Source organism: Lygodium microphyllum, chromosome 13 (assembly GCF_053477565.2).
Source record: "Lygodium microphyllum isolate KBCC chromosome 13, Lygodium_microphyllum_v1.1.10, whole genome shotgun sequence".
NCBI lineage: Eukaryota > Viridiplantae > Streptophyta > Polypodiopsida > Schizaeales > Lygodiaceae > Lygodium > Lygodium microphyllum.
In genome coordinates this window covers 82817610-82836437 of record NC_141147.1, presented here as the reverse complement: position 1 = coordinate 82836437, position 18828 = coordinate 82817610, and the positions used below count along the sequence as shown (strand labels likewise).

The window sequence follows — 18828 nt, the reverse complement described above, 5'->3', positions numbered from 1 at the left end:
GAGACACTAGAGTAAAATGAAAATTTCATTTGCTTTCCAAACTGACAGTCATTACAAAAGTCAAGTTTAGAGCCTTTTCCATCAACCCTCTTCAAAGAGGTAAGGACATCAAGTTCTTTCTGGCTCATATGGCCTAATCTCTTATGCCACAACTCCAAATGACAACCAATTTCAGCAACTGCAAGAAACTTGCCATTCAAAGCTTTACAATGCAAACAATACAAAGGCCCTTCTTGGTTCCTTTTGCAATCAGCATGGAACCCTTTGTCAATTTTCACAAACCACCACCAAACAGTGTAGTGTAACCATGCAAGTCAAGTTGACCAACAGATAGTAAACTCTTCTTGATGCCAGGCATATATCTAACATCTTTCAACACAAGCTCTTGCCCATTATCTAAAGACAAGTGTATAGTGCCAATTCCATCAATGCTGCAAGCATGGTTATTTCGAAGATATACTTTTCCATAACTACTTGCATTGAACATAGCGAAACACTCCAAGCAAGGAGTTACATGGAAAGAGGCACCAGAGTCTACAATCCAGGTCTGAGTGATACCATCATCAACTGACAAAATTGCATCAATCACATCAGCCTTGGTAATTTGCATATCCTGCATGTGACATACAAGGACATCATAATCAACTGCACATAATACATCAGCCTCTGTATCCGAAAGCTCCTCTATGACTACGCTGGAGGCCACATTGGCCTTTTCCTTGCGTTTGGTTGCCTCAGATGCATCTATCTTACCCTCTTTCTTTTTTTTGTCTCCTGCATTCTTCTTTCTCTTGTTTCTTCTTGTAGTACCTACAATCAGGCTTCTTGTGGCCCTTCCGACAACACTGATAGCGAGTAATGCCACTTTTTTCCTTTGACTTGCTGCCTTCTCCACTAAACTTACGTCTAATTTCTTCGTTCAAGATTGAACCCACCAAGGTTTATCGCTGAGAGAAACCACCAAGGTCTCCCAAGAATTAGGCATTGTCATGATCAGAAAGATCTCCGTGAACTTATCATCAAATCCAAATTTGCATCCTTGAGTTGGTTTAAAATGCTAGTAAATGCACTCAAGTGCTCAGCTGTAGGCTTGGACTTATCCAGTTGCATATTCACCAACTTGCACATTAAATGCACCTGATTAACAGGTGTGGTGATCTCATAGGTAGTTTTCAGCTTCTCCCATATTGCATAACCTGTATTTAAGCCCTTAATGTCTGTCAAAGTGTCATCAGTGGCACCCATCTTTATGTAAGCCACAACCTTTTTGTTAACTCTGGCCCAATCTGCATCAGACATTTGTGTGGGTTTATCTTCCTGCAAAGCATCCTCACAATCCTTTAAGAACAATATGCCTTGCATATGGTCTTTCCAAAGGTCAAAGCCGTGACCATCAAACCGTTTGATTTCCATCAAACTCTTAATGTCTGAATTGGAAGAAGTTGCAGCCATTTTTATCACGAACACAAGAATGAATGCACTAAATTGTAGAAGCACAAGTTGAACCAGCAAATACACTGCTGTTCTTCCCCAAATAGTAATAAATCTTTGCTGTTTTTACATAAACCAGTCACACCACAGGCAAATACTGCAGAAATTTACCAAATTTTGCACAAAATGTCACAATTCCAGGTCCAATAGTGCGTAAATGTCAGTCAATCTGACCTAGCTAAGCAAAACTTCAGCAAAATGTGAAAAGCCCCAATTTTTCCGGGTCCAATGCCAAGAAATTTTACTTGAATGAGCGAAATTTCGACAAATTTGACAAAATCCCCAACTTGATTGAGGTCAACACGCACAATGTCTACAATTTCTGACACGAATTTCACTGCCAGACAGAAAAGGGATTAAATCTGGGAAAAGCCCCAAATTTTCAAGCTAGATTGTGCACAGATCTGTGACTTGTGCTTCCATGCGTGAACTTCGGTCAAAAGAAAAAGGGGGAAGTGAAAAGTTAGAGATTTTTTTTTTTGATTTAAAAAAAAACTGACCCGGGGGGGCGGGTGGTCCGTTGACCCGTCGCGCTGCGTTGCTGCCCACCTTGTTTCTTGTTGCACCATCACACGTGGTGCCCCTGCAGGTCGTTGCGACTCCTTGCAGTGTCACTTGCCCATGACCTGTCTACCACGTGTGCCTGTTGGCGTTGCTTGTTTCATGCTGCGACTACTGCCTGCTAGTTGCCACACGCTCAGCACCTGCCGCCTGATCCTGGCCTCGCCTGTCACTGGTTTGTCCTTCACGTTGACGTGACAGCTGCGCCCAACTCTTGTCAGTTGATCCCGTCAGGTCAGATTGGACTTGTCAGGTAGACCATGCCGTTAGGTGGTCTAATCTCGGGAAGCAGGCACAACCTGTGCTCTGTTACCCGTTGTTAGTGATGTCACCAGCTGGAGGAGTGAGCAGCAGTTCGAGAAGTGAGCAGGTGAGTGAGAGTGACACAGAGAGAGAGAGAGAGAGAGAGAGAGAGAGAGAGAGAGAGACAGAGAGAGAGAGTATGATTCGATTTTGGGTATACCAACAATGTGTGTTGGTACACAAAGAATAAAATGTATTTTTACTTAGGGCACGTAAGGGTGCATTCAAATGTACAATTGAATTATACACGTGTGCTATACACGAAGGAGGTGAATAAAGGGCCTTTATCCCGACAACATGAAATGTTTTGCAATACAGGGATGCAATTCGCAACGGATTCATGCCAAGGACAGCGTTTCGGTGCGTTGGGGGGCGGTTCCGGACATTTCTTGTTTCTATGGGTAATTCACATGTTGAAAGCACGCTTTATGTCCGCGAAGATGAGAATAACCTATTGGTTCTCATTTTTTTTGTGTATGATATGTAGTTGAATGTACCTTATGAGATACAAATTGTGGCGTTAAATGCTGAATTGTAGTATGCTTTTGATGTCACAGATCTTGGCCACTTACGCTACTATCTTGGCATACAGTTTATTGCAGGCATTATTTTGCGACAGTCTAAGTATGTTGGGCAGCTCCTTGAGTGTTTTTAGATGCAAGATTGCAAGCCTATCTCTACTCCAGTTAAGATAGACCATAGGCTTACACTTGAGGATGCGTGAGACTCATTTGATGCTTCTCTTTATCAGTAGGTTGTTGGTTTTCTATTGTATTTGTGTAATACATGGCCCGATATTCAGTTTGGGCTATCTCAGTTGGCACACTTTATGCATAACCTTGATACTACACATTGGAAGCAGTCAAAGGTGTCTTTTGCCATCTTAAAGGCACTTAGACATTGGGTCTCTTCTATCTTAAAGGCACTTTTCTTTGCTTGTATGCATTCATAGATAGTGATTGGAGTAGTTTCTAGATGCAGGTGTCTTCTAGTGGTAATTGTTTCATACTTGGTGATTCATGTATCTCTTGGTTGTGCAAGAAACAATCTATAGTGGCCAATGTGAATGCTTTCTTATCCATGGGCAGTTTTTACCTTCTAGTTGGAGAAGGGTTTGGCGTGGTACTTAGTATCTTAGGGATTGTACTTTCATAATCATTCTCACATAGTGGATGTGACCTTCTAGCACCCTCTTCTCTCTTGGCGTTCACTTGTTCATTGCGAGTGTGTGTGAGCGTATGTGTGTTGCTGAATGCTAACCTAACACCCACTTTGTGATTTGCCCAAGGTCAATTTGCATCCGAAGTTGTCTATACCGTGCCTTGCACTCATTGTTCCAAGTGTTTTGGAGGGGTGGGGGTTTATCCCAGGCCCTATATTACGTGTTAGTCATATGCGATGGGGAAAGCTCAAGGTGGCTGTTGAGTGTATGATCAAGGGAAGTTGTGAGGTGAGTGTAGCTAATGATGTTGACAGGTCTAGTTAAAGCAATCCCTCATATACATGGTGTGCATAGATGTCGGCAAGATCGTATATAAAGTACAAGGTGGTGTGAGGTGGCTATGGTGGGATGTGGGACCAGGGTATTTTGTGTAGGTGGAGGTTAGTTTGGTAGTGAGGGATCTATAGTCTGCTCCTATGGGCCGCGTTGGTATGTTAAAAGAGGAGATCCTCTCCATGAAAGGAATGGATCCTAATGTGTAGTCCACCATATTGGATTCTGTCGTGTATGCCGTGTTTTATGTGGGTCCAAATCCTCCGCTGTCCTCACCCTGCTCTCTATGGATCTAGTCAGTGGAGCATCTTTGACTCCTCAAAATCATACATCTCACATTGGTGATCCTAAGTTCAAGCATTGAAGTTGCCTACCAAGAGGACCTCTCCTAGGTTTGAAAAGTGTCCGATCTCCTCTGATAGATCCAAAAAGTATGATTGTGACCTCCTCTCCTTCTCTGCTATCTCTTGTTCTCATCCCTCTCCCTTTCCCCTCCTTGCTCCCCGAATGAATTTGGACCACTTTAGTGGGAAGTAGCATAGTGCCAACACACACACACACACACACACACACACACACACACAGAGTCTTGGTGATAGCTTCACCCAAATCCACGTTTTGTGCCTTTGCATCTCGAGACATGATGGAGACCTTCCCTTGTAACTTTTCTTGAAAGAGCACAGCCACCCCACCTGACCCAAGCGTTATGCTTTGCTGTCTAGTACCCTCCCAGTAGGCTGACTCCCCAAGTGTATCCCCTAATCTAAGGGAGTCTTGTCTCCTTGCTCTAGTGCATATTAGTAAGTGGAATCATGTCTCTGTTTGTCATGACCTCCTCTAGTCTCCTTGGGTGTGACCATAGTGAGCCATTCCATATCTCCATGCTAATGTTTGTCTCATAGGCCATGATTCCCTATTGTATGGCCTTGCCATCAATGGTGACACGACCATCACTGTAAAGAGAGAGAGAGAGAGAGAGAGAGAGAGAGAGAGAGAGAGAGAGAAGTATTACCATGGAGGTCCAAGATTATGGGGGCTACTTATTAGAGGTCTTCCTACTGGGGATGTGCTATATGCTTGTAAGATTTGACGTGGTCAATGTATCTTTTGTACTACATGTGAGAAGACGCCGATTCATCTCTTCATCTCTTGCTCTCTAGCAAGATAGATTTGAGCTTTGTTTCCTGTGTGTGGACCTCTGTGACTTGACAATAGATGGCCATCCGTTCTTGGGTCCTTAGCAAGATGCCTTCTTTGTCCACTTTGTAATCAGATCATCCTTGCCTCTTTCTATTTTCTCAGATGGACAGCTCTTTGGCATATTTGGTGCACCTATAATGCTTTCATTTTTGATTCAGCCTTGGGTATTTGTGTTCATGTGGCCCCTGTTTGAGGATTACTCTAATGGCAGATCTCTTTCATGGTTCTGGCAGACCTTGTCCTTCCTGATGTGGCTGCTCCTTTGGCTGAATATTGTTTGATCCATTCCTATTTTGCCATTGCTGTGATGTTTGTGTGCTAGGTTTTGGTAGCCTTTTGGCTTGGCTTGTGAATTGTTAGGATTTTTATGGCTGGCCGGAAGGCCTGATGTAAATACTTTTACTTATTTAATCTAAGCTTCTTCATGGAAAAAAAGAGCGCAGTATTACGAAATAAAAGAGAGCAGTAGGTTTCTATTTCACCTTAGTGAAATGCAGAGGTGCAAGAAGAGGGGTCTGTAGCTGTATTGGGGTTCTATCCCTGATTTGGAGCTGTTGGCATTGTCGAAATTGTCATTGGAGCAATATCTTTGATAGAAAGAGCAGTAGACCTAGAAATAACAACATATGTGTAGGGATAAATGTGGGGATACGGGTGGTGAGAATTGAATTGAGCTAGAATTTGTTGATAACTCTTTGATTCAGATATGGATACGAATCACGAATGCCAACATGAGGGTCCTCATGAAAGTGCTTCTAAGAGTGAAGCAGGATTGGTAAGTATCAAACATTGATCCAAGAGGGGTTGTGAAATTGTGGTTTTGAATATGCCTGTTGCTGTCTGCTCCCTTTGTGACAGGACATGTGGCTTTTGCCCGCATGTTATCACACACGAATGTTGTTATGCAGGATGCTCTAATTTGGCTCCTTTTGGCCCATGTTTGCTTCGGAGTGACCATTGTGTACATCCAGACTGGGACAGGGGGCCCGGAGGGGGGGGGGGGGGAAGAGAATCTCCTTGGAAACATCTGATGATGAGGGGAAAACTTTGATTCTTAGATAGTTCTGTGGACTTTGCCTAGGACATGGGGAAGGGGGCAGCTTAGTTCTGTATGACTCTGTAGCTCGGTCATGTTCTTAGTCATTGTTCTGTTTTTTCAAAAGAATACTGGTAAGTACTCATAGATGAGGGGTGAAGTATAATGTACTTCATTTCCAGGATTGTTAAATAACAGTCAAAGGGGCATGAACTATGAATAGTATAGTCAGAATCTTGACATAGGTGTGTTGATATCTGACAAAACATGGTTTGTGTTCTACATTACATGCACATGGATGACAATCTTTGGAAGGCATGCATGCACTATTCAGTCTTATGCTTTGTCTAAGTCCAATTGTCTCTTGCATGACATGCACATGCACAACATTATTTGGAAGATATGCATGCGCTATTCAGTTTTAATGCCTTGTATCGGTTTTTCAGTGATTTTCTTGTGGAATTATGAGCAAATACTTGTTTCAGCAGCTCAATCTATTTACTTTCAGGGTCTGGAAAACAATACATTTACAAAACCTGAGAAAATGGAAAGATTGTCAATGGTGGATGAACAAACAAGCTCAGGCATTCAAACAGGTGAAAGCGTTTCAAGGAACAAAAAGAGGAAACGGCAAGAGGGTACTCATTTACTGTTGGAAAAATTTAAGGCAACTCCTTCAAACAAAGGCCTCAATGATCGGAAAAAACGGTGAGCCAAGTTTGAGCTGAGTGTTGCTTTGTTCTTATGTTTATGCTCAATATTGGCCATGCTGACTATGGAAAGAAGCATAGTTGTCTCTCTGCATAGGAGTGTAACATTTAGTGGTTTGCTGTGGGGCTGCCACTGAAGACATAAATCACCTTCTTTTGAGTTGTACTCATTCTCGTGCTCTTCTGGCTTGCCAGACTTTAAAATTCAAAAGCAGATTCCTAGCATACTCTTTGGCAAACCCTTCTGGACGATATTGACAACCTGCAATCATGCCATTTTTGCATTGCTCTCTTTCCAGACCATTTCTTCTTCCGTAGATCTTTGCAACAAATGTTTATGCTCGTCTTTGTCTTTGGGTATGTTTATGTTTCTATCCTCTATGTTTTCATAATATTTGTATCCTCACTGTGTTCTCCTAATTTCTCACATACATTCTTTAGAGTATTTGCCTCCCTGGAAGCATTGCCATATGTAAAATGACTTAATCAGAACATTGGTTAACCTGTATGATAACTGCAATATGTTTACTGGAACATATTGTTATTGTATTTATGTCAATCACAAGAGTAAATGCACGCACAGCCTAAGGCACCTGGCAGAATCGTTGCCCTGTCAGACCCCATAAGCATACCTTTTTCTAAGGACTGAGAAAGCATGAACACGACATGTGTTGACATGTATAATAGTCATTTCAAGATATTCTGAGGATCTGGTGATGTGATCTCTATAATATAAATTAGCTCAGTGAATGCAGTGGTCATGCAAAGCATTTTCACTGGCAGATATGAAAACCGTCAAATTAAGATTTTGGGGAGATTTTTCAATCAAATTACAAGTATTTGCCCTATAAGTAAAATTTTTGTAATTTCAATATTTTAAACCCAGTTCTTCAAAATTTGAAGACTTTTTTGGAGGATTCGCAACACATTCTACATTGTACCTCGGTACTCTGTGAATGCTCATTGAATTACACTAGATCTATTTTTTTAATGATGGGGTTACAAGTGCATTTTTTCTTTAAGGGGAAGTTCTTGGTTTGGTTTTGTTTCAGGTTTCTCAATGAGAAAAAGAAGAAAAAGAAGAAGCCAGGATATCTTAATTCTGCTGACTTAAGCTGTCCTCTACACCAACAAGAAAAAATCAATTTTGGAGAAGTGGTCGATGCACCTGTGAAACTTTCTTTGCCCAAGAAAATTGTAAGTTTGGCTTCTTCTATTTTTGTATTGAATTTATAGCATGTAATGACAAAAGGAGCAGCAGTGCCAATACATACAGACTGATGGCAGTGGCTGAGAACTACCGATGGACAAAATGATGACGACTGGCTGAACACCTGGACTGTCCTAGGCACCTATGTTTTATCTCAACTTATAAGTGAGTTACATCAAGTCTGAAACTTGGATGAGGCCAAGTCTTTTCTTGAATTAGGGTGATAAATAAGATTTTACCCTTGTCTAATCCACGCTCCCAAGTGGTGTGCAGAGAGACAGATTCTGCCTCATGCCTGGCAAGGCTAACCAGTACCAGACTTGAGAAAAAATTTTGATACATATAGAAATTCTAGTGTGCAGTTGCGTCGGTGTAAACTAAGTGCGAGCAGTCAAATGGGCAGACATATATCTCTACAGCTTAATGACTGTTTTTATATTTCTTTTATGAGCATTTTAAGCCTCCCCTTTGAAATCCTTTTGAACAGTAGGTGGCCGTATACTATCTCTTCCACTACTAGTAATCCCGGGATGGTAGTGGTGACATGAAGCCCCTAAACTCTCCATTAGGTCTTCTCCGAGTGCTCCATGCGTATAATGACTGCATAAGCTCATTTGCTGTAGGATTGTGGGTACAAGTCGTGGAAATTACATGGCATAGTGGACAAAATCTAAGCAAGAAGTAGAGAACACACATCAAATATGAGAAGAACAGAGACTACATTAATTTCGAATGAATTGATACAAAGACGATTTTGTCCACCTGTGCGTTTCCATTGTGAAGCTTAGATAGCAATCCAAACAGATGATAGGCGAAGAGCTTAGGGTAGCCGGAAGAACTCTGGCTTAGTGAAAGATAGATTGACGATGGCTTTAGAGGGGTCTTCCTTTTATAGCTCGGAAAGGTAGTTTGGTTGGCATATCCGACCATATTATGAACCTTTTCTAGTCGCCCAACGAATATTCCCTTTACCGTCAGGCCATGGGCGTTGTCCTTAGATACCCATCAGGGGGGCCGTTGGCCTCTCTAAGACGGCCCCCCCCCCCCCCCCCCCCCCCCCCCCAGCAAAGGGCCGCTTTTGCGACCCCTGATAACTCTCACACCCTGCAACTCAATGCATTGTGCCTTGAGTTGCTACCAACGTAACTACTCTATCTAACCCAAAGGCTAGATCCATAAAGGTCACCTTTTTGCCATCCAGTCACATAGACCTCATTTGACATACAAGTCAGGACCCACCCTGTCATGAGAATGTTGGGGGTAAAGGTGCCTTTGCCTAGCCGCTCGTGTATTACTACACTGACAATACTTGCCACTGCACACTGCAGGTGGCGGGTACCCGTCACCGTCACTTTATTCTTTATTCTTTTAATGACAATTCGAATAAAGGAAGGCCCGGTCACACATTGTGACTGTTGGAGTTCCCATTTGGTCTCTCTTTTTCTTGCTCTTGCTCTCCCGCCATAGCTCTTCCAAGCAAGGTTTGATCATTCTCACCTTTCAACTAGTATTAGAGCATGGTTGCTCGAGCATTCCGACTTGGTTCGTGACTCCTTCAGCTTCCTATCGATTACCTACACTCATTGGGTCTCCTTCTCGGCAGCCATAACCGACTCTCCCAAGCTCCCATCACTCCCTGGCTTCCCGAGCACCTACCTGGCCCATTTGGGCACCTTAAGGGCATTCCTTCAAAGGTATTGGAGCTCTCTTTTGTTATTTTATTTCAGTCCACAGGTTTTGTGAAGCAAGGCAGCCATGCCCTCTTGCTTCTTGTGATGCCTACTCTCTATCAGTGACTTTGCCCTTCAAGAGGGAGCTCCTAGGGGTCCTTGACTACTCCCCCAACCTTGCCTTGACCTTGCCCAGCCCTTCCACAGGCCCCAGATCAGTTTGGGCCAGCTTGAAGACCTGCAAAAAAATTCGTACTTTAGCCCTTTCTTGGCACTCATTGACAGCTTGAAAACACTTCATTTGGCACTTGGAAACACTCCCTTGATGCTCGACATTGGTGGTTATCATTGGCATTGATTTGTGAATTGATTTATCGCAGTCCAGGACTGTTTTTCACAATCCAAAGGCAGCCACAAATAGTGTTACATCAGTACTTTATGTTTATGCTTGGTTGGCATTGACATTGGTTGCTCTGTTGGTCCTGAATGCGCCCTGAATGCTACGGGAATGTATGCCTATGATATGAGATGCTTTTGGGGCTGAATTTACTCAGTCATTGACTGTTTTACACAGTTCACAGGTAGCTCAAAACAGGGCAGCCCTTTGTCATTACACTTTATGATCATACTACATAGTCATTTGATGCTCGATTATGTCCGGTTGGTGCCTATACATATGGGAAAGTATACCTATGGTTTGTCTATGGTTTTGAGCTTGGATTGAGCCACTGTTTGCTCAGTTTTGGATGTTTATTTGCTGCTGGAATATTTAGGGCTAAAGCTTATTTGCTTATGTTTGGATATGCCTGTTGGATTCAGGCTATGTCTTGGATGTATACATTGATGTAGTGACTCTCGGGGATCGACATAGAGTTTGGATTTGCTCTCGAATCATTGGTTGAGCTTGAGCCCGCTTCGCATAGCATTGGGATCTTTATCTTTGATGTACTTATGGCATGTACTTTGGTTATGTCTGACCGGTCTTGACATGCTTGACCTATGCCACTACTGTATGCCCGTTACATTGTTTGGAGTTGGATGCTACTGAGCCTTGCTTTGGCTTGACATTTGATTGCCCGTAGCTTACTTTGGCTATTTGTTGGCTTATTAAAGTTACAATTTGGATGTACTTAATGTCTATGAATGCTATGTACAGATGCCGTACGGCCTATATACTCATGAGGTCTTATTGATGCTTGATCTTGGATCTTCTAGCACTGGTACTATCATATGCCCTTGTTGAGCTTCTTTGCTTGATATTTACGGCTTTTATTGAGCAAGCAGTTTATGCTACTTGAGCATTCAGATACTTGAGACTGGGATCTTCACTTGGATGTTGCATGATTGATGTGCCGTCGTCCTCACAGATGTACTTGGGCTGATTTGGGCTTTGTACTCCTTGAGCATACACCTCTTTGTGTTAGGTCTTGCTAGTGTTGTGTATACTATGCTCTATTACACAGGGGGAGTGTTGGCTTATTTATAGATTCATTTGACATGCTTGGGTGTTTGCTCGATGTTCGTATGACTGTCACATACTGATTTATGCTCGCTTGATACTGGTTATGCTTTGACAGTTAGTGGTTGACTTGGTGCATTCATTTTGCCTACAGTTTGCTCTCATTGTATTTGGTTGTAATTTATTACAGCAAGCTGTTATGCATGGATTGACGTGGAATTTTCATGCTGAATCATCCTGATTTTATGTACTTTTGATGGTACTTGGTGGGCAGCATCATTAGCTATCAGTTTGTGGTCATTTTGCCTTGGTTTTGGTAGTATTTTGGCTGTTTACAACAGAAAACAGCAATCAGTTTTGAATTGTCTGTACCGTTTTGGACTGCAGTATAATATATTCTTTTACTGGTTGTGCTATCTTTAACATCACTAAGTTTGATGGTGTGAATTATGTCTACTGGAAGAGTCAAGTTTGGTAGGTATTGGTGCAGAAATCGCAGATAAAGCCACTAAGGATGCATGGCGAGCAGCCTAAAACTATGACTGATGATGAATGGGATGAGCTTGATGAGTTATACAAGTCCACCCTCATCTTGTCTCTCGTTGAACATATGCATTACAATGTGATTGAGGAAGCACAAAGTGCTTGGTAGCTTTGGGATAAAATTAAGAACCTCTATGATAGAAAAAGTTCAGCAAGTTAGATGTATTGGCTGAAGCAGCTTATGGACCTGCGCATGAAGGAGAATATGACAATGTTTGTTCCATACTATTCTCAAGAACTTAACTTCATAGGGTATTATCTTTAATGATGAGGTTACTCCATTGTTTTTGCTTGGGACTCTGAGTGAGTCATGGGATGTATTCCGCACTGCCTTATATGCTCCTGCTACTATTTTGAACTTGCATGACATAGAGAGTGCTCTTCTACAATAAGAGATCAACCGTAAGAACTTGGATGCCTCTCGTGTGTCACATGCTTTGATTGTTAGAGGTAGAGATGATAATGGAAAGAATGACCGTGGCTTTGGACGTGGTAGAGACTCGTAGAAGTCTAGGTCTAAGTCACGTGGTAAGTCGCGTAGTAAGTCTCGTGGGAGAAATGCTAATGTGACATATCATCATTGCGGCAAGAAGGGTCATATACGCCCACAATGTACTGAGTTACGCAATGAGAAGCGCAAAGAGAACGGGAAAGACAAAGGACAGGAAAAGTCCTCTGATTGTAGCATTACGCCTGTAAAATCCAGTGTGGAAATCGAGGGGATAAATGTCATGTAGATTAATGACTCTGATGGGGAGTACATACTTGCAGCTAGTTTTTGTGATACTACGTCGTTGACCGAGGTTCACTCTATGTATGCATAGTATTGGTTTTTGAATTCTGGTATTTCATTTCATATTGCACCATGCCATGAGTGGTTTCATTCCTACCGTACCGTCTCTGGTTCAGTTCACTTGGGTGATGACAGGTCACTTGATATTGTTGGCATTGGGGATGTACAGCTGCAGCTCTCTATTGACAGTACTTTTCTGTTATAGGATGTACATTATATACCTGCGTTTACATTCAGTCTTATGTTTGCAGGGCAGCTTGATGATGCTGGATTTCATATTTCATTTGGGAATTTTGCCTAGAAGATCACCTGTGGCAGACTTGTGCTTGCTAGAGGTGCTAAGGTCGGTAGCCTCTATCCTCTTATAGTTGATGGATTTTCTATTGACCATGTTTTGTTAGTCAATTTCATCCCACATGTATCTCTTTGGCATGTCTGTTTGGGCCATATGTCCTTGAAGGGAATGGAAATGCTTTGTGGTTTGTAGTACTTACTGTTCCTTGACTATGCATATTTTGATTCATGTGAGCATTGTCTTTATGGTAGACAGACTAGGAATACGCATAAGAAGTCTGGTAGGACACGCACGAGTGAGCCCTTGGCATTGGTATATTCGGATGTCTGTTGGCCCATACCTTGTCAGTCTATGGGTGGTGCAAAGTATTTTGTAATATTCATTGACTATTTTTTGCGTAAAGTTTGGGCTTACTCCATTAAGCTTAAGTCAGATGTCTCGGTTGTGTTTTAAAGATGGCTTGTATTGGTTGAGAACCAGACTGAACATAGAGTGAAATGCCTTAGGATTGACAATGGAGGAGAATATGTGACACGTGCCTTTGAGCAGCTATGTGACGAGAGGGGTATTAAGCGTTAGTTGACCACTCCCTATACCCCACCCCAGAAATGGTTTGTTGGTTGAGCGGATGAATAGAACCATCTAAGAGCATGTACGCAGTATGCTTAGCTATGCAAGCCTATCACAGAGCTTTTGGGCTAAGGCAGTCAGTACAACTGTGCATGTCATCAATAGATCACCTTCCAGTGGTTTGGATTTCCGGGTTGCAGAGGAGGTATGGATTGGGAAACCTCCGTCTTATGTGCATCTACGTGTCTTTGGATGTGAGGCATTCTGCGATGTGCCCAAGGACAAGCGAACTAATTTGGATCCTAAGAGTGTCAAATGTATTTTCCTTGGCTATGGAGATGCATGCGAGATGGGTTATCGCCTTTGGAATCCGCAGGTGCGGAAAGTCATCCGTAGCCATGATGTAGTCTTCCATGAAGACAAGATGCATAGGTAGCCTGAGAAGGTGGTAGAGATACACAGGGTTATATTTCAAGAGGAGCCACGTGCTGCTGCACAACCAGTTGGACAGCTTGTAGCAGCAGTTGGTACACATGGCCAGGGTGTTGAACAGGATGCTAGACATGTAGCAGAGCCTGGTCTACTAGAGCTAGGTGTCCACCTGATTGATTTGAGCCCTTGATGCATTATGTCTTAGTTACAGATGCAGGAGAGCCTCTCACCTATGATGAGGCTATGCGTAGGGGTGACAGTCACTCCTGGGAGAGGGCTATGCAGTCTGAGATAGACTCCTTGCATAAGAATATGACTTGGGATTTGGTTTCCTTGCCTGCTGGTAAAAAAGACTCTGTCACCATGCAAATGGGTGTACAAGCTGAAAGGTACCCTTGGACACCCCAAGCCGGCTTATAAGGCAAGACTTGTTGCTAAGGGTTTTAAACATGAGCATGGAGTTGACTTTGATGAAGATTTTTCCCTATGGTTAAGATGACCACCCTACGCTTGGTTTTGGTCTTAGTCGCGTTGCTTGACTTGAACATGCGTTAGATGGATGTCAAGACTGCATTATTGTATGGTGATTTGCATGATGAGATTTACATGGAGCAGTCTAAGGGCTTTGGAGAACTTGGCAGGGAGCACCTAGTGTGCAAGTTGAAGAAAAGTATTTATGGCTTGAAGCAGATATCTAGGGAGTGGTATCATAAGTTTGATGTCTTTATGCAGTCACAGGGCTACAACAGGAGTACTATGGATACGTGTCTTTACACTAAGACAGCCTGTGATGACTCATTGCTTATTTTGATACTTTTTGTGGATGATATGTTGATAGCAAGGAAAACTCATGATGAGTTGGATGCTTTTAAATCTCAGTTGAAGAAATTTGGGACATGCCTCTCACATTCTTGGTATGTGTAGTAAGCGCGATAGTCATCAGGGACTACTCTACCTCTTACAGAAGGAGTACATTCATAAAGTCCTTGAGCGTTCTGCATGTAGGACGCGAAGCCTATTGGCTGTCCATTACCTTTTTATGTGAAGGTTTCACAGGCCAATTGTCCGCAGACAGATGAGCAAAGGGCCGAGATGACCAAGATCCCTTATGCATTAGCTATGGGCAATTTGATGTATGCCATGATAGCTACTTGACCAGGTATTGCCTTTGCAGTTAGTATTGTGGCACGCTATATGGCTACACTTGGCAAGAAACATTGGAATGCTGTGAAAGGTATCATGAGATACCTGAAAGACACAACAGATATGTGTATTTGCTATGGCAGCCAGGATACAGGAGTTGTGGGGTACACAGACTCCGATTATGTAGGACATGCAGATAGTAGGAAGTCCACTTTTGGCTATGTATTCACTTATGTTGGAGGTGCTGTCTCTTGGATGTCGAGGGTTCAAAAGTGTACGGCTCTCTCTACCACTGAGGCCGAGTATGTTGCAGCCACTGAGGCTTGCAAGGAGGCCATCTGGTTGGGCCATTTGGTTCATGACCTTCGGATTGATTCTATACCTACGCTGCATTCGCATTCTATGAGTGCTATTCAGCTAGCCAAGAATCCGGCCTTCCATGCAAAGACGAAACACATTAAGGTGAGGTATCACTTCATACGTGGGGTCGTGGAGGACAAGACTGTTGACCTTGTCAAGATCTCCACTAATGAAAATCTTGCCGATTTGCTCTCGAAAAGCCTTACTACTGAGTGCTTTGCCTTCCTTAAGAGATTGATGGGTGTTGGATGGAACGACGTTTTTCCTCATCTTGTTGTATATGTGTACATTGTATTGTCTTTTCTTTTTCTTTTTCACTCCTCATTGGGGCATATTCGCCTTTAAGTGGGAGGTTATTGGGGGTAAAGGCGCCTTTGCCTTGCCGCCTGTGTATTACTACACTGACAGTACCCGCCACTACACATTGCAGGTGATGGGCGCTCGTCATTGTCACTTTATTCTTTATTCTTTTAGTGACAGTTTGAATAAAGGAAGGCCCGATTACACATTATGACTGTGGGAGTTTCCATTTGGTCTCTCTCTCTTTCTTGCTCTTGCTCTTTCGCCATAGCTTTTCCAAGCAAGCTTTGATCATTCTCACCTTTCAGAGGACATGTATTTTGAAACCTCACTTAACATGTGGATTAATTTTTAATCACATGATTAAGTAAATGTTACATATGCGAGGTGCAACTGGGATTAAAGTAAATTTATGAGCTCGAGACCCGAAGAAATCACGGGATGTCAAAGGCAAAAGTTGCTATAAGTTATGCCACGCAGGTATTTGGTGGTATCTGGTGCTAGTTGTTGGCCTAGGTCATTCATTTGGCCATAAATGTCAGTTGGTGACACTAGAGAAGTGGTGTTTAATGGTACCTAACACCAATCTGATGGTCAAAGATGGCACAGAGACACTCGGGAATGGAAGTTGCCTAGCCAATTTAATTATTGGCCAGTTAGATTATTTTTTAGGGCACTGAAATAATTATTATATCAATTTTTAGTATTTAAATACTGAAAATTAATATTTAATTATGGCTAAGGTTGGTTACATGGTTCCATTGCCGGGATACCATCAAATCCATTGATTTGTGGGCCCATGGTACTCGATTGCAACTTGGGACTATTGCATTATCGGTGAAATTGTTCTCAGCAGTGAATTACATCAAGCATGTCTTCACATGGTAATATGGGATCAAGTGGAGAGGATGTATCACTCCTTGGTCAACCACGTGGTGAAGGGGGAAATGCAATGACTAATGTTGGGCATAGTTCTCAACATGGACAGCATGCTGAAAATGTGGAAAATGACCCAAATGTTGGCACTTCAATGCATAAAGAGACTGATGACCGGTAAGGGGCTGAAGAATTTGATGATAGCTTCAAGGATCAAATGCGTACAATAGCAAATCTTTTTGCTGAATTGGCAAAGGATCCTCAATTTACTTGATTCTTGAATGCCCCAAAGAAGGACAACAAAGGCAAAGAGAAGAAGACACCTTCTACAGCTTCGGGACAGCCACAAGAACTGAAGGAAATGCCTAAGCCTTCTTTAGAAGAGCCCAAAATGCCTGATGAGCATAAATAGTTTGTATCTGTGGAGTAGCAAGTGCAAATGCATGGCCAACTTGGTAGTGCCAATCCATGGGAACATGGGCAGCAAGGCAATTATGCACATGCAAACATGGGACAGCAAGGATACTTTGGTGGTGGTATCATTTTTCATGCTATGATTGGACAGGCACCGCATATGGGAATGTATGGCATCATGTATGGAAGCATAGGCATGATGCTTGGGGCACAAAGTGGGCCATATGGATATGTATTGGCGCCCTAAGGGATTGTTGGAGCACAAGGATTTGGTGCTGGTCATGTAGGTGCTTCAAATAGTACTGGTTTTTATGCAAATACATCCAATGCACCCTTTTTGCAGCAACCCATTTATGATAACTTGACTCCCATAGGTCTGCCGAAGGACTATGATGAAGGTGGCAAAAGCGTGAAGTTTGAGCCTTTCAGTGGTGCACAAGATAGGCTGAAAGCACTTGTTTTTATTCAGCAGTTTTATGGAGCGTATTCTAGAGGCAACTTCATAGAGGCATCTAAGATATGCAAGGTAGCCACATTTTTGAAGGGAAATGCATTGCAGTGGTGGTCTATACTTCTTATTCAAGTCAACTAACACTTGGATCCAGTTTTCAAATTGGTTGACAAGTACCTTTGAAGTAGACATTATGACAACTTGGAATCAATTGAATTTTAAAGATTGCAAGAACTTGGATCAATAAATAAGAAGTTTTGGGATGCATTCGTGCCAGTTACTTCTTATCGCACAGTATCCCTCCATGAGCAGGTGGAGCAGTATATTTGTGGTTTGCCAAAGGGTATTCGGGATTTTTGCATTAAGTCCATTATTTTTAGCATGTCTCAGTTTATAGAAACTGCTACTACAGCTGACATATTGCTGCGTGGAGAGGATGCAGGATTCCATGATGATGATGCCAAGTCACATGTCAAAGAGGCAAAGGCTGAGAAAAAGGGTAAATCTGAAAATAAAGGTGAAAATCAGGGCAGATTTGAATATAGGGTTGGAAAAAGGAACAGATCGTAGAGAAAGAGCGAGAAAAGTGATGCACTGTCACGTAAACCTCAGTTGTCGGCTGTCAATACAGTTTATCACACCGAGTTGGATGCTATGAAAGAGCAATATGTTGCTGATTCTAACTTTGCTAATGTTTATGATCAGCTTTGCAATGGCCAAAGGCATGGACACTTTGTGTAAGAGATGGATTTCTGATGATGCATGGACAACTGTGTGTCACAAAGTAGTTAAGGCCTAGAGTTATCACTGAAAGTCATGCTCCTCTGTATATGCAGGACATAGAGGTATTGATGCCATGGTCAAGGCAGTGGAGCATTTCTTTTATTAGCCAGCTTTGAGGTATGATGTAGAATAGTTTGTTAAGACATGCATTGTATGCTAGAAGGTAAAGCATGATAGACAAAAGATATTGGGTTTGTTGCATCCCTTGCTTGTTCCAGATAGGCCTTGGCAGAGCATTGCAATGGACTTTATTTTTGAGATTTCTAAGACACCTATAGGGAATGATGGGATATGGACTATCATTTGCAAGTTTAGCAAACAAGCCCATTTCATTCTGGTGAGGAAGAAAATAAAGGTTGATCATATGGCACAATTGTTTTTGCAGCACATCTTTAAGTATCATGGTATGCTAGAGTCGATCATTAGTGATTGAGACCCTCGAATGACCAGTTTATTTTGGAAGGGCTTACAACAACATAGTGCATAGTTCTACAGGCAAAGCTCCATTTGAGGTGGTAGAGCGTGGTAAGAAAGTATCCCCTATTTTGCACACAATAGATAAGATCTTTGAGTTTGATTGCTATGTGGAAAGCATGAATGCAACTTATCAGAAGGTTAAGTATGCGCTTCAAAGATCATAGAATAAGCAAAAGAGAGCACCTGATTGTTATAGGCGCGCTTTGCACTTTGCAGAGGGCGAATATGTACTGCTATGATTTGAAAAGGCATGGCT

At 42.4% G+C, this 18828-nt stretch overlaps 1 protein-coding gene across 2 annotated transcripts in view; it reads left to right on the top strand.

Annotated features, from left to right (window-relative positions):
• LOC148026846 (coiled-coil protein) overlaps positions 1 to 18828 on the top strand; it is an 84481-nt gene that overhangs the window by 49987 nt on the left and 15666 nt on the right. Inside the window, exons 3-5 of one of the 2 annotated variants that reach the window (XM_087691386.1) lie at positions 6595 to 6794; positions 7849 to 7993; positions 12723 to 12814. In XM_087691386.1, the coding sequence (XP_087547512.1) occupies positions 6595 to 6794; positions 7849 to 7993; positions 12723 to 12814 (437 nt within the window). The remainder of the gene's footprint in view (positions 1 to 6594; positions 6795 to 7848; positions 7994 to 12722; positions 12815 to 18828) is intronic. The other variant, XM_087691385.1, reaches the window with a different exon arrangement.